The 14,641-nt window shown below is 40.3% G+C and overlaps 2 protein-coding genes across 2 annotated transcripts; both read right to left on the bottom strand.

Moving 5' to 3' along the window:
- Positions 1–6,099: 6,099 nt before the first annotated feature.
- On the bottom strand, positions 6,100–9,851 carry LOC140157989 (uncharacterized). The gene is made up of 2 exons (XM_072181237.1): positions 9,803–9,851; positions 6,100–8,186 (listed from the first exon to the last, which is right to left on the bottom strand). Exons 1-2 carry the CDS (start codon positions 9,849–9,851, stop codon positions 7,408–7,410), a joined length of 828 nt encoding a protein of 275 aa, XP_072037338.1. The 3' UTR covers positions 6,100–7,407.
- A 566-nt stretch (positions 9,852–10,417) lies between these two features.
- Positions 10,418–13,312, bottom strand: LOC140156413 (uncharacterized). Its single transcript, XM_072179364.1, has 2 exons — positions 13,195–13,312; positions 10,418–11,306 (listed from the first exon to the last, which is right to left on the bottom strand). Exon 2 carries the CDS (start codon positions 11,298–11,300, stop codon positions 10,452–10,454), a length of 849 nt encoding a protein of 282 aa, XP_072035465.1. The 5' UTR covers positions 11,301–11,306; positions 13,195–13,312; the 3' UTR covers positions 10,418–10,451.
- Positions 13,313–14,641: the final 1,329 nt, after the last annotated feature.

Raw genomic sequence — 14,641 nt, 5'->3', positions numbered from 1 at the left:
CAACAATCCATAATAAACCGATGAATCATGGAATATTATTAATTACTAGTGCTTACTAATTTTTTTATGTCTGAACTAGGCAAGGCTGCTATCAGTGTGATAGCGCTGATGGGTTGGCGCCAAGATAGTTGTTATAGCATCCAATAATCTACCAAATAAATAAATAAGTCAGTAAATAAACAAATAAATAAATTGGCATAGGCCTAAATAAATAAATAAATACATAATGCAGAATGCTGTTAGTATTTTAGTTCCAAAATTCCAAACATTCTATTATTTATAAATTTCTACTATAGGCCTACACGCAATGAACCTGTGCTTTTAATATCCACGCATAATCAATAATGTGTCTTTCACCATGTTCACTCCATACGCTGGCGAAGTTACGTAATTAATCGGATTAATTACCATAGCAATAGGTGAAAACAATTTTGAACATATCGCGCTGCACTACAAGCAGGTTACACTCATCACCTGTGTATGTCTGCAATCATATATTGAATACAATACTGGTCTTTTCAAAGATACTAATCTTACAGGTGCAAGTAATCAGCATGATATGGTTCAATGAAGAGGTACCGCGTGAACGTATCAGTGCAGCGCGGTATATTCAAAAATTGTTTTCACCTATTGCTATGGTAGTTAATCCGATTATTACGTAACTTCGCCAGCGTGAATTATCTACTGACCAGGTGCTAAAGTGGAAGCTATAACAGTACCCAATCAAGCGTACACATCAAGGTCATAACACACTCCTCCCTACGTCATACATAAAGTCCCATTTCCCTAATATGAAATTTTAAAAAAAACCAGTGAATTTCAGTTCGGCAGAGTTGGGCCTCGAACCCACACCGCGCCTACATACAGAATACTCAAGTCCAGCGCGCTAATCCATTGGACCACATGACTTATTGGTAGTCAAATTGATTTTTAAACATATATGCTATATAGGCAACTCCAATATTTATCGGCTATAGAATAGAAATACAACAATACGTGTACCGTGCTGCGCACAATACATATATCGAAAAACGCCCAAAATTTTAAAACAAACACAAACACGAAAAATAAATACATATTCACACTCGGCGGCCCAGTCACTATCTGCCGCTGTGATTTGGGGTAATTTTGCTTCATCTCTCCATCCAGATACATGTACTTTAAGTTCGCTCATACCCCACGCCTTAAGTATAAAAATTACAGATTCATGTAAAATGCCTTGTTTTGTCTTTAATACACGGCTTTCGGCCTAAACATCAATGATGACAAGCGATGAGACATTTCTACAGTAAAATGTTTTTCAAAAAAAGCCTACCTTAGTTGAGATCAGAGAAAGCTGGTAGAATAATCTTGCTTCGTAGTCTTATAGTTGCAATCTTTCAAGTATTGGTTTCGATTAATTATCATTGATACCAAACACACCCGCAAATCAGCCAGAAAAGCCTGGAATGCAATAAATCCAAGTACCGAAGCACAAACTACAAGCAGTGTTGCCAAATGTTGGGCTTGCCAGATCGCAACGTATTTGTCTCCCAAGTAAATTGGTTTCAGGGCTATGGTGTTACGCAGAATTATCATAAGTCAGTGCAAAATGTGCTACACTCGTGGAACTAAGGTTTTTTTGCACCCTTATATAAGTAACAATACATGAGTTGGTTCCATTTTTTTCGAGTGTGTCTTCGGCGGCCATTTTGAAATTCAAAACGGCCACTATATTTGGCCTTTTTTACCCGGTGGGTTCAGTCTTCACTGACAATGTGTACGCATGATGGTTCCAATTAGGGGTACTTTTCAAGAAATGTCCGCGGAATTTTCGAGGACAAAATTGTTCGCGATTGTCCAAATTAGGGGTGTTTTGGAGCAAAATTGTCCTTGAAATGAAAAATAGGGTATATTTCTAGGACTTTCGTCCATGTTTTACCGCTACAGTTTTCGTTATTGTCCTTATTTCCCCGTGAAATAGGGGTAAAAATTCAAAAGCGTCCTTAAATGGTAAAAATAGGGGTATTTATTTCGAAAAAATGTCCTTGATTCCTCGTGATAAGGGGGTGAAATGAAAATGCGTCCTCAAAATGATAAAAATAGGGAGGTATTTGGGGGCAAATTTTCCTTGATTTCGCGCAAAATAGGGGGTAAAATTGCTGCAAATGTCCTCGATTCCCCGTGAAATAGGGGTCATTTTCAAATCCTGGAACGGTCATACGTCCTACCTTTAAATACAAACTGAACCCACCGGGCTTTTTTAAGCCGTATTTGTCACGAAAGCGCACAAAGTCATATTTTTCTTAATGATTATTTATACTTTTGATTGTCAAAATCTACTAAGAACATAATTAGGATCATTTTCTAGATTCCAAGATGGCTGCCAAATCCAAAATTGCCACCAATTTGTCTAAAATGGTCTGCCAGCTATAAGGACATTGATTTCTTTCCTTTTTTCCTGAATATTTTCACTACTTATGTTTCTGAGAATCCACTGAGAACTAAAATTGTCTCCAATTCAAGATGGCCTCTAAATCCAAACCACTCTTCATCTGCTCCACAAGCACCATTTTAGACAAATTGGCAGCCATTTTGGATTTGGCAGCCATCTTGGATTCTAGAAAATGATCCTATTTATGTTCGTAGTGGATTTTGACAGTCAAAAGAATAAATAATCATTAAGAAAAATATGACTTTGCGCATCAATAATTGGCCATTTTGAATTTCCAAATGGCCGCCGAAGACATATTCGAAAAAAATGGAACCAACTCAGGTTTTGTTCGTAGGGGTATTCAGAAGCTAAAAAGCATCAGTTCCACTTTTTATTTTGCACTGGGCTACATAACACCATGTACTACTAGTGCATTCGAGGTTTTGTGACAAATAAAACCAACCATTAAGAATGTTTTCAGTACAAAAACCGCAACACCGGCAATGCCATTATACGGATCCGGGTACGGTTCACTAATTTATAATTAATATTTTAGTTGACTTTGTACAACAATATTCATGGTATGTGGAAGTACAATAAGAATAGTGGTATACGGAAGTGAATAAGTTGGCCTTCTCAAATAACTAGAGCGGTTACCGCACGAAAGTTGAAACATGGGGCTTCGGCAGTATTGAAGTAGAATATTCTTGTGGTATATATACCACCGATGTCACACGTTTCTGATTTTTTCTCTCTCATGTGACACCATGTCGGACAACTGGCGTATTTCGCATGATTCAATACATCTCAATGAATGGAGACTAAAGTTATTTGTCACAAAACCTGGAATGGTGTTATGTAACCCACGCATTTGTTTTGTTTTCGAGATATTTAATGAAGAAAAGGCCCCAAAATATGAATATTGACCGGGAATAATGTTGACCTGGGTTTTATGTGGAGTGCCACCTGATGGAGAAAATATTTTTCTCTTTACTTTTTTCTCTTTCATTTGACACCACTCGGGGCGCTTAACTTCTTGGCATTTCGAGATATGAAAAGGACCCAAAATATGAATATTACTCGGGTCTTATGATGAGTGTCACCCCGGGTGGAGAAATAATTTTATTATATTCTTTATTTTTTTCTCTTTCATTTGACAGCACCCTGGGGTCATACCTTCTTGGCATTTCGAGATATTAAAGGTCCCATAATATGAATATTGACCCGGGTCTTGGGAGGAGTATCACCTCCCGGGTGGGGAAATAGTTTTATAATATTCTTTACTTTTTTCTCTTTTATTTGACACCACTCGGGGTCATATTTGGGGAGTATGAAACCGTAAAGATCTGAGCTCAAAGGGCAGGACAAATGTTAAGTTGCTCCTATTGAGCTGTAACTCGGGGAAATGATTCCTGACATTTGGGGAGTATGAAACCACAATGGTCATTCGAGGTCAAAGGTCAGGTCACATTGAAATTTGCTTCGGTCGGGCTGTTACTTGGGGAAAACAATCCCCGGCATTTGGGGGAGGTATGAAATCGCAAAGGTCATCTGAGGTCAAAGGTCAGGTCAAATTCAAAGGTGCTCAAATTGGGCTGTAACTCAGAGAAAATGATCCAGTTTCAGTTTCAATTTTATTTACCAAAAATCATATAAATCAAAACATACGCTATTACAATGGAGGGATGATCCCTGGCATTTGGGGTGTATGAAACCGCTAAGGTCATCCAAGGTCAAAGGTCAGGTCACATTTAAGATTGCTCCGATCGGTCTGTAACTCTTGGAAAAACAAAATAGTGTAAAATACCAACGCGCACATTGTCCTAATGAGTCCTTTTTTGTGAAGCTCCAAGACTTTACATGTACAGTCTCTCTACAAACAAACACGCTATAAGTATATATCCCACCGATAGTACCTATTCAGATACCTATCAGTAAGGACTGCTAATTGCCATCCCTCTAGTATTCCACAGAGGGTTGCCAATTGGCAACCTATTCAGATACCTATCTGTAAGGACTGCCAATTGCCATCCCTCTAGTATTTAGAGGGTTGCCAATTGGCAACCTATTCAGATACCTATCAGTAAGGACTGCCAATTGCCATCCCTCTAGTATTACACAGAGGGTTGCCAATTGGCAACCTATTCAGATACCTATCTGTAAGGACTGCCAATTGCCACCCCTCTAGTATTTAGAGGGTTGCCAATTGGCAACCTATTCAGATACCTATCAGTAAGGACTGCCAATTGCCATCCCTCTAGTATTACACAGAGGGTTGCCAATTGGCAACCTATTCAGATACCTATCTGTAAGGACTGCCAACTGCCACCCCTCTAGTATTACACAGAGGGTTGCCAATTGGCAACCTATTCAGATACCTGTCTGTAAGGACTGTCAATTGCCATCCCTCTAGTATTACACAGAGGGTTGCCAATTGGCAACCTATTCAGATACCTATCTGTAAGGACTGCCAACTGCCATCCCTCTAGTATTACACAGAGGGTTGCCAATTGGCAACCTATTCAGATACCTATCTGTAAGGACTGCCAATTACCATCCCTCTAGTATTACACAGAGGCTGTAACTCAGAGAAAATGATCCAGTTTCAGTTTCAGTTTTATTTACCAAAAATCATATAAATCAAAACATACGCTATTACAATGGAGGGATGATCCCTGGTATTTGGGGTGTATGAAACCGCTAAGGTCATCCAAGGTCAAAGGTCAGGTCACATTTAAGATTGCTCCGATCGGTCTGTAACTCTGGGAAAAACAAAATAGTGTAAAATACCAACGCGCACAATGTCCTAATGAGTCCTTTTTTGTGAAGCTCCAAGACTTTACATGTACTTTACACTTTACACGCTATAAGTATATATCCCACCGATAGTACCTATTCAGATACCTATCAGTAAGGACTGCCAATTGCCATCCCTCTAGTATTCCACAGAGGGTTGCCAATTGGCAACCTATTCAGATACCTATCAGTAAGGATTGCCAACTGCCACCCCTCTAGTATTACACAGAGGGTTGCCAATTGGCAACCTATTCAGATACCTATCTGTAAGGACTGCCAATTACCATCCCTCTAGTATTACACAGAGGGTTGCCAATTGGCAACCTATTCAGATACCTATCAGTAAGGACTGCTAATTGCCATCCCTCTAGTATTCCACAGAGGGTTGCCTAATGGCAACCTATTCAGATACCTATCAGTAAGGACTGCCAACAGCCACCCCTCTAGTATTACACAGAGGGTTGCCAATTGGCAACCTATTCAGATACATATCTGTAAGGACTGCCAATTGCCATCCCTCTAGTATTTAGAGGGTTGCCAATTGGCAACCTATTCAGATACCTATCAGTAAGGACTGCTAATTGCCATCCCTCTAGTATTCCACAGAGGGTTGCCTAATGGCAACCTATTCAGATACCTATCAGTAAGGACTGCCAACAGCCACCCCTCTAGTATTACACAGAGGGTTGCCAATTGGCAACCTATTCAGATACATATCTGTAAGGACTGCCAATTGCCATCCCTCTAGTATTTAGAGGGTTGCCAATTGGCAACCTATTCAGATACCTATCAGTAAGGACTGCTAATTGCCATCCCTCTAGTATTACACAGAGGGTTGCCAATTGGCAACCTATTCAGATACCTATCAGTAAGGACTGCCAACTGCCACCCCTCTAGTATTACACAGAGGGTTGCTAATTGGCAACCTATTCAGATACCTATCTGTAAGGACTGTCAATTGCCACCCCTCTAGTATTACACAGAGGGTTGCCAATTGGCAACCTATTCAGATACCTATCTGTAAGGACTGCCAATTGCCATCCCTCTAGTATTACACAGAGGGTTGCCAATTGGCAACCTATTCAGATACCTATCTGTAAGGACTGTCAATTGCCACCCCTCTAATATTACACAGAGGGTTGCCAATTGGCAACCTATTCAGATACCTATCAGTAAGGACTGCCAACAGCCATCCCTCTAGTATTACACAGAGGGTTGCCAATTGGCAACCTATTCAGATACATATCTGTAAGGACTGCCAACAGCCACCATCCTAGTATTACACAGAGAGTTGCCAATTGGCAACCTATTCAGATACCTATCTGTAAGGACTGCGAACAGCCACCATCCTAGTGTTACTCAGAGGGTTGCCAATTGGCAACCTATTCAGATACCTAGGCCTATCTGTAAGGACTGCCAACAGCCACCATCCTAGTATTACACAGAGAGTTGCCAATTGGCAACCTATTCAGATACCTATCTGTAAGGACTGCCAATTGCCATCCCTCTAGTATTACACAGAGAGTTGCCAATTGGCAACCTATTCAGATACATATCTGTAAGAACTGCCAATTGCCACCCCTCTAGTATTACTCAGAGGGTTGCCAATTGGTAACCTATTCAGATACCTATCTGTAAGGACTACCAACAGCCACCATCCTAGTATTACACAGAGAGTTGCCAATTGGCAACCTATTCAGATACCTATCTGTAAGGACTACCAACTGCCACCCCTCTAGTATTACACAGAGGGTTGCCAATTGGCAACCTATTCAGATACCTATCTGTAAGGACTACCAACTGCCACCCCTCTAGTATTACACAGAGGGTTGCCAATTGGCAACCTATTCAGATACCTATCTGCAAGGACTACCAATTGCCATCCCTTTAGTATTACTCAAATGGTTGCCAATTGGCAACCTGTTCAGATACCTACCTGTAAGGACTGTCAATTGCCACCCCTCGAGTATTAGCAGAATTGCCAATTGACAACCTATTCAGATACCTGTTTACAAGGACTACCAATTGTCACCCCTCGAGTATTACACAGATGGTTGCCAGCCGATAAGCTATATGAACTGCATCTTGGGTAATCTTGTTACTTTACAATATCAAATTACTTGGAAACGATTTTGATGCTTCGCGCAAAGCAGAACTAAAAGCTTGTTACGTATAGCCTATAGAACACCATAACACCTCTAGTCCTCGTAAACTAAATAACCAGAGAACTGACACCTTTCGCGTGTGCAATCAAATCCTTCATTGGCGCTGCTGAATTCAATCCACACCTGGTTTCCAACATCTAAGTGAATCATCGTTGAGCTACACAGCTGTACTTTAATTGTGTCAGAGCGCGCATGTGCAATGATAACACCATCCTTCCTTAATACCGCATCTGGCGATCCCGGCCCTACTCCATACAGGCTGAAAGCGAAGAAATATGTTCCTGGTATCTGGCAGGTGAAGCGACTTGAAATCAGATCAAAGTGCCCACCAATATTGACGCGGACTTCGTTAAATACGAGCTCTTCACCGTTGCTGGTTGATGTCTGTATTTCAGTTTTCTGTGCACTAAAAGCGGACTGTCCTGCAGGCTCTCCTTTCCTTCCACGATCTCCTTTATCCCCTTTTATGCCTACCTCTCCACTTAATCCGATAGGACCAACCTTCCCGGGAAGGCCCCTTATCCCACGCTCTCCGCGTTCTCCTGATGGGCCTTCAGGTCCAGGCATTCCTTCTATAGCTATTCCAACATCTCCGCTGTCTCCTTTGAAGCCAGGATCTCCCTTCATTCCGTCTCTTCCGCTGATTCCATCTCGCCCAGGAATGCCGTCTCTTCCTGGAGATCCATTGTTGCCATTGGATCCTGGTTGGCCCGCAGAACCGGGAGTACCATTTTGTCCAGGAGTGCCTTGGCAACAGGAGTTACATGTTTGGACATCGGGATCAGATCCAGGCTGGGCAACTACATGTCGTGCTGAATATTCAAAAAGACCGATTATGTTTATTTGTGAAAACTAGTTGGTCAAAAAGACCGATTATGTTTATTTGTGAATTCAGGTTGGGATTTTCAACATTTCAAACTATAACAAAGAAACTGGAGGGCGCCAGCATATCCTCCGAAAGCGCTTTCGTTTATAGAACCTCATCGGACATTTGCTTTGTTCCCTAATATCATCATTTAGTCTGGATAATTTAAAATGGCACATCAACTTGTATACAAAATGGAAATAATATGTCCTTCTCTCCACTATATGAAGAAGGGTGTTAGACAAGGGAGTCATCTGTCGGCCTTATTATTTATAATAGCAATTGAAATGTTAGCATGTAAAATATGCAATCCCGACAGCCTTTGCGATAAATACGTCACCAGATATGCACATCGTCAGAGAGCACACCACTCTTCGTCATACATAAATTCTCCCAGCCACATTTCCCTAACATAATGTGATTTTTTTTAAAGGAAATTTAGTTTGGCAGAGGTGGGGCTCGAACTCACGCCGCACCGCTATCGTGAATTCTGAATAAGCCTATCGCCTTAGACCGCTCGGCCACATGACTTGTTGGTATCCATCTTGAAACTTTTTTGAACATATGATCGCAACTTCAACATAGGCTTACCACGTGACAAGCAAAGACAGAAAAAACGTACCATATTTTAGAATTTTATTTGCTTAAAAATTTTAATGTGTATTAATAGCGCTCAATTGTTGTTAACTCATAATTAACTCATTTACTTTATATACAATTGTTGTTAACTCATAATTAACTCATTTACTTTATATCGATTTTGACTCGCACGTGCTCATTAGACCTGAATTTTTTTTTTCAGGAACGAAAAGATTAGATTACCATAAAAACGAAACAGTAATCTTTGGCGGGGTCTAATGTAATTTTTACATAGAATTTTAAAGGTTTTTTCTATCCTTATTCTCGCTCAATTAAAAAAATAGTTTTGCTTATATAAAATTGAAATAAAATTCTCTGCCTCTTAAACGACATCAAATGTGCCACAATTGGGTATCACGAGTCGTTATATATGATGTGCAGTAAATATTCATTTATTCTTTTACACATAGGATGCTTCAATTTTGGCACAAAAAATATTTCAGTGAAAACCCTCTCACTCGGCTATTTAAAAAAGGTAACCACACTTCCCTAGAATGTGCAATAAATTAGCATTAAAAGTTTTCTTATTTTAGCAGCATTCCAGAAACACTTGGCGTTTGGCGAAAAGGGGAGTAGTTAGAGAGCATGGTTGGTGCGCACGGTGAACTGCGCGATAATCATGTTGGCATCTCCGTGAGGTATGTAGGTATAAATTGAAAAGGCTATCGGGATTTACCAAAGAGTAAATTTAATCCAATTAACGATTGCAGAAAAAGAAAAGTCACTGTGGGCCAAGTGAAATCGCATCATCTGACGCCTCTGGTTTGACGCATCGGCCGCAAAACTTCGGACTACATTTTCTGGTTTTAGGTTCACACGAAATAATTACATGAAGGATCGACCCAATTTTCAGGTTGACCAATTCGGCTCCAGTATTACACAGAAAGCTACAGAAGGTTGTGAATTGGCAACCTATTCAGATACCCATCTGCAAGGACTGCCAGTCATCTAGTATCAGTATCCATGGTATCATTGCCACCCAGCAGGTACCAGACGATGTCGCGATAGGCCAACGGAATCTTTTTGAAATCTAATTTACAGTGTCAAATTAGCTGTAAACCATTTTTATGCTTTAGCGAAGAGCAGATATTAAAGCTTTCTGAGAGTCCGGGGGGCACATTAAAACTGTTGGTGGGTATGTTCTCCCGGAATTTTGAGGTGGTGGGTCTTTGGGAGCTGCGTCCCGGTGAAAGGGGGTCTTTTGGAGCTGCGAACCTGGCTGCAAACAAGTAAAATGGGGGCTTTTGGTGCTGCGAACACTCAAAATCACGGTCTTTCTTGGCTTTTTGGTTGAAAATCGACTGAAAAAAACCAGAAATATGAGGAATGAGCAATTCTTGGGTCTTTTAGAGCTGAAATGATCAAAATCAAGGGTCTTTCGGAGCTCTATTTTGGTTAAATATAGGGAGTCTTTCGGAGCTGCGAAATCCATAAAGGGGGGGGGTGTCTTTCCGGGGGAGCATACCCGTATTGTCATTTGTGTTAAGTGCCCCCCCCGGGTCTGTGAGGTCTTATTACGTAGGCCCCCCTATATACATACATACAGCTAATTATTTAATGTTATCACATTCCGCTAGTTTTCGTACACTAAATAACCAGAGAACTGACACTTCTCATCCGTACAGTCAAATCCTTCATTTGGGCTGCTGAATTCAATCCATACTTGGTTGCCAACATCCAAGTGGACCATCGTTGAGCTGCAGAGTTGCAGTTGTACATTATTCATTGCAGAACGCGCATATGCAATATTAACACCATCCTTTCTTAACACCGCATCTGGTGATCCCGGCCCTATTGCATACAGGCTAAAAGCGAAGAAGTATGTGCCCGGTATCTGACATGTAAAGCGACTTGAATTCAGATCGAAGTGTCCACCAATATTGACGCGAGCTTCATCAAATGAGAGCTCTTCATTCGGCGTGGTTGATGTATGTACTGCGGTTTTCTGTGCACTAAAAGCGGACCGTCTAAGTCCCGTAGGCTCCCCTTTGCTTCCATGATCTCCTTTATCTCCTTTCATGCCTACTTCTCCACTTAATCCGATAGGACCAACCTTCCCGGGAAGGCCCCTTATTCCACGCTCTCCGCGTTCTCCAGATGGGCCTTCAGGTCCAGGCATTCCTTCTATACCTATTCCAACATCTCCTCTGTCTCCTTTGAAGCCAAGATCTCCCTTCATTCCGTCTCTTCCGCTCATTCCATCTCGTCCAGGAATGCCGTCTCTTCCTGGAGATCCATTGTTGCCATTGGATCCTGGTATGCCCGCAGAACCGGGAGTACCATTTTGTCCAGGAGTGCCTTGGCAACAGGTGTTACATGTTTGGACATCGGGATCAGATCCAGGCTGGGCAACTACATGTCGTGCTTGCGTTACTAACAGCAAAAGTGATGTCAGGAAATGCCGAAGATATATGAATCCCATTGTTTTCTGTAATTAAAGAAGTAACAAACAAATGTATTTTAAGAATGATGTGTCCAGTCATTTATTAAATCACATGCGCCAGTACGTGTCGAGGATAGATTTCAGCAAATTGTATTAATGAACTGCATTAATTTGTCCCGGCATAAAGACTCGCCTTGAAATTGTAAACGCTGAGCTATTATATAGATCGACGTCTTTCGGGATATTCCACATTTCGACAGACGCAACGGCTCATTTTTTTGCTAGCGCCTAAGCAGGTGCGTTACCTCCGAAAAAAAGTAACGAAATGTACGAGGGTCATTCAAAAAGTCCTACCTCCATCATCACATCTCTGTTATCTTAAGTACCAGTATATATTGAAGTTACCCATGGTTATACTCTTAAATCTTTGCTACAAAATAAAAATTATTTTATGAAAATGTGATTTTTATTTGTTAAGATATGTTGGTAAAAGCAAATACAGTTTTGATAAATCTGAAACGGTTCAAAACTGAAGCCAAATATTTAATAAGCATCAATTCATATAGTAGCTTTGGATAATGTCCATAAAAGTGTTTTCAAGATGTGGTTGTGCAACTGCTTACTCAGGACAAATAATTTGGTCCTATTTGAGCTCCCTGACATGCCTTGGGACTTCAAAACAAAATGAAACATGTTTTATATGAGAAGAAAACATCGAAGGGTTCAACAGACATACAAATCTTAGTGAAATTTGCCAGATTTCGACTAATATTAATTAATATTTCAGTCGGGAGCGACGGGCCTGTCAGCGGGGCGATTTAGAAATTCCCTCCCACACTTTTGATGTCCTTTAGACCTACGTCATTGCTGATCAAAGGGGGCTGGTTTGTTCATTTGACGCGTGATATTGATGTTCATTAGAACTTCAGCTTCATTGTTTAAAACATTTAAACCCCAAAATAATCATCCCGGTAGTTCTTTGTCAAATCTTACATATTATTACTAAAGTATCATCCTTATTGGCGGAGCTTCACGCAGCTGGGATGTACAAACAAGAGGTAAGACGAATGGCGATATGCTCATAATTTATACGTCAAGACGTAGGAGAAATAGCAAAATGCGCACAGTCCATACGTCACTGATTCAATGATATACACTCACGTGATGTGTTTAGCCATCACTCGAGCGGTGAACTCAGAATAAATCCGGACATCTCCGGATTTAATATAAAAACTTAAATTTTACTGCAATTGAAGCACTCCAGGCTTAGTCTTTCACGTGCTTTTTTAGTCCCGGAGGGTCACTCACATTGTGACATGTACACCATCCGCGATAATCAACTTTTGAAAAGCACCCTAAACAAGGATTTAACCCTTAGCTAAAACAATACCCTAAACAGGGATTTTATTCCTTGCATCAAATTTCATACCCTAAATTTCATTTCCCGCGTACTAGCAATTGCAATTTTGCTACCCTTTTTTCCAATATTTCATGTTTTTGACACCCTAAACGCGTTACGCGCGTATCGTGCTTACCCACGAAAAACTACCCTTTTTACGCGTTTTCATTATCGCGGATGGTGTAAAGGCCACAATGGGAGTGACCCCCGGGTTTTTAGTACACCATTGGGCATTACAATCATGCAAAAAGTAGAAATTCGAGAAAAATTGAGGGCGTTCCTGTGGAGGCAAATCACATGGCTTTAATGAATGACGTCAGTCGCACAGGTACGTATACTTATAGGGTCTCTTTGTACGTATTCGTCTCGGCCGATAAAACGGAGGACTCGGCACCCAGCCAGAGCTTTAAATAATTGAAGCAACGGTCGAATTAAATAGGAAAACTATTGGCCACAGAAACCATGATCATATGCACGTTCACCAATCACAACTGAGAACAGGATTTATATCTAAGCATTAATAGATCTACCTACCTCTATTTAGTTCTGGTTCTGGTTCCTTGTTAATCAGAAAATTCTTCAAGAATTTATTATTGCGACTGAAAATGGTTGTGATAATCTCTGTAATCGTGTCACCCTTTGTTGATATCAGATATCCGGGACAGTTGCCAATTTTTACTTGTGAAATGCCAAGACTACATACGTGAGGAGTCAAAGGGGTCAGTGTTGAGTTTATAAGACTTAGCAAATATAAACTTCGTATTATAGTATTGAGATTAGTTAAGGGCTCGGTCACCCACACCTTTGCACGATATTTTTGTGGGACCGCGGAGCACACCAAATTACATTTTAAATACGAGAAATGGCTTCCTGATATCAAATAATTTGGATTAATTTTGTTAAATTCGCAATATAATATTAATTTGTGACATTAATTATAGTGCTCGAAGTATCAAATAGATAAAAGTTTGACGACGTCCTATAGACGAACGTTCGGGGGGGGGAGTCAAATAGTCCGATTATGTTTGTAAAAACTAAGTATTGGTCAAAGTTTATCTTTCAAGTTGGAATTATCAACATTTCAAGTCTGTTTCAAACTAACGAAGGAAGGGAGGGCACCAATATCCCAACGAAAGCACTTTTGTTTATAGGACTTCGTTGAACTTTTGCAATGTTCCCTTATTTAATCAATGAACCTAGTCAGTCTAGATGCATGAAAGAGAGACAGGCAGGTGAGAATGTTTAAATGATTGAGAGCATCATACACTGAAACGGAATCATTCTCTATATTTTTAGATTTTAGTTAAAACAGTATTAAAAAAATAATTTTAGGTTCACTTTGAAAAGATCATAATTTGTGAAGTAATTTTTATAAAACATGTAAAATGTATAACTACGATTTATAATGACACATCGACTTTTCGTGTACAAAATGGAAATAACAAGGGTGTTAAACAAGGGAGTCCCCTGTCGGCTTTATTGTTTATAATAGCAATTGAAAGGTAAGCATACATAACATGCAATTCCAAAAGCCTTTGCGATAAAAAATATCACCCGAGTCGCACATCGAGAGCATTGTTACTGCGCACGGTGAACTGCGCAATAACGATGCATCGGTGTCAAGTATAGGTAAATTAATAAAAAAACCTTTAAAAGGGAGTGCTCAGGCATGATTGGAAAACATGGTTGTACAATGTAGGTCGGTGGTAATTCATGTAGGCCTACTAATAAACTTCTTGTTATAAAAAAGTGTACCATAGCTTTAATGGTATTCTATATATTTATACTATGATCAGCTCTTAATAGGCGGGAATTATTTGTTTTTTGTTACTGCGCAAGTCAATAAAGTTCCAAATTACGCCGCGCGTAAATTCACAAAAGCATGTGTCATTCACGCAATATGCAAAGCGCAGTTCGTGTAGGTGCTGCGCCCAGCTGTGTGTGTATGCCATTCTACATGTATATCAATCCACAATGTTAT

This window comes from Amphiura filiformis, chromosome 7 (assembly GCF_039555335.1).
Source record: "Amphiura filiformis chromosome 7, Afil_fr2py, whole genome shotgun sequence".
NCBI classification, from domain to species: Eukaryota; Metazoa; Echinodermata; class Ophiuroidea; order Amphilepidida; family Amphiuridae; genus Amphiura; species Amphiura filiformis.
Note: the sequence above shows the minus strand (reverse complement) of the source record. Positions and strands in the feature narration are given on the sequence as shown.

Coding starts and splice junctions, on each gene's coding strand:
- LOC140157989 (XM_072181237.1), bottom strand. CDS start 9,851: ATGATACCATGGATACTGATACTAGATGACTGGCAGTCCTTGCAGATG. Junction 8,187..9,802: donor CTGGCAGTCCTTGCAGATGG/GTATCTGAATAG, acceptor TTGAATATTCAG/CACGACATGTAGTTGCCCAG.
- LOC140156413 (XM_072179364.1), bottom strand. CDS start 11,300: ATGGGATTCATATATCTTCGGCATTTCCTGACATCACTTTTGCTGTTA.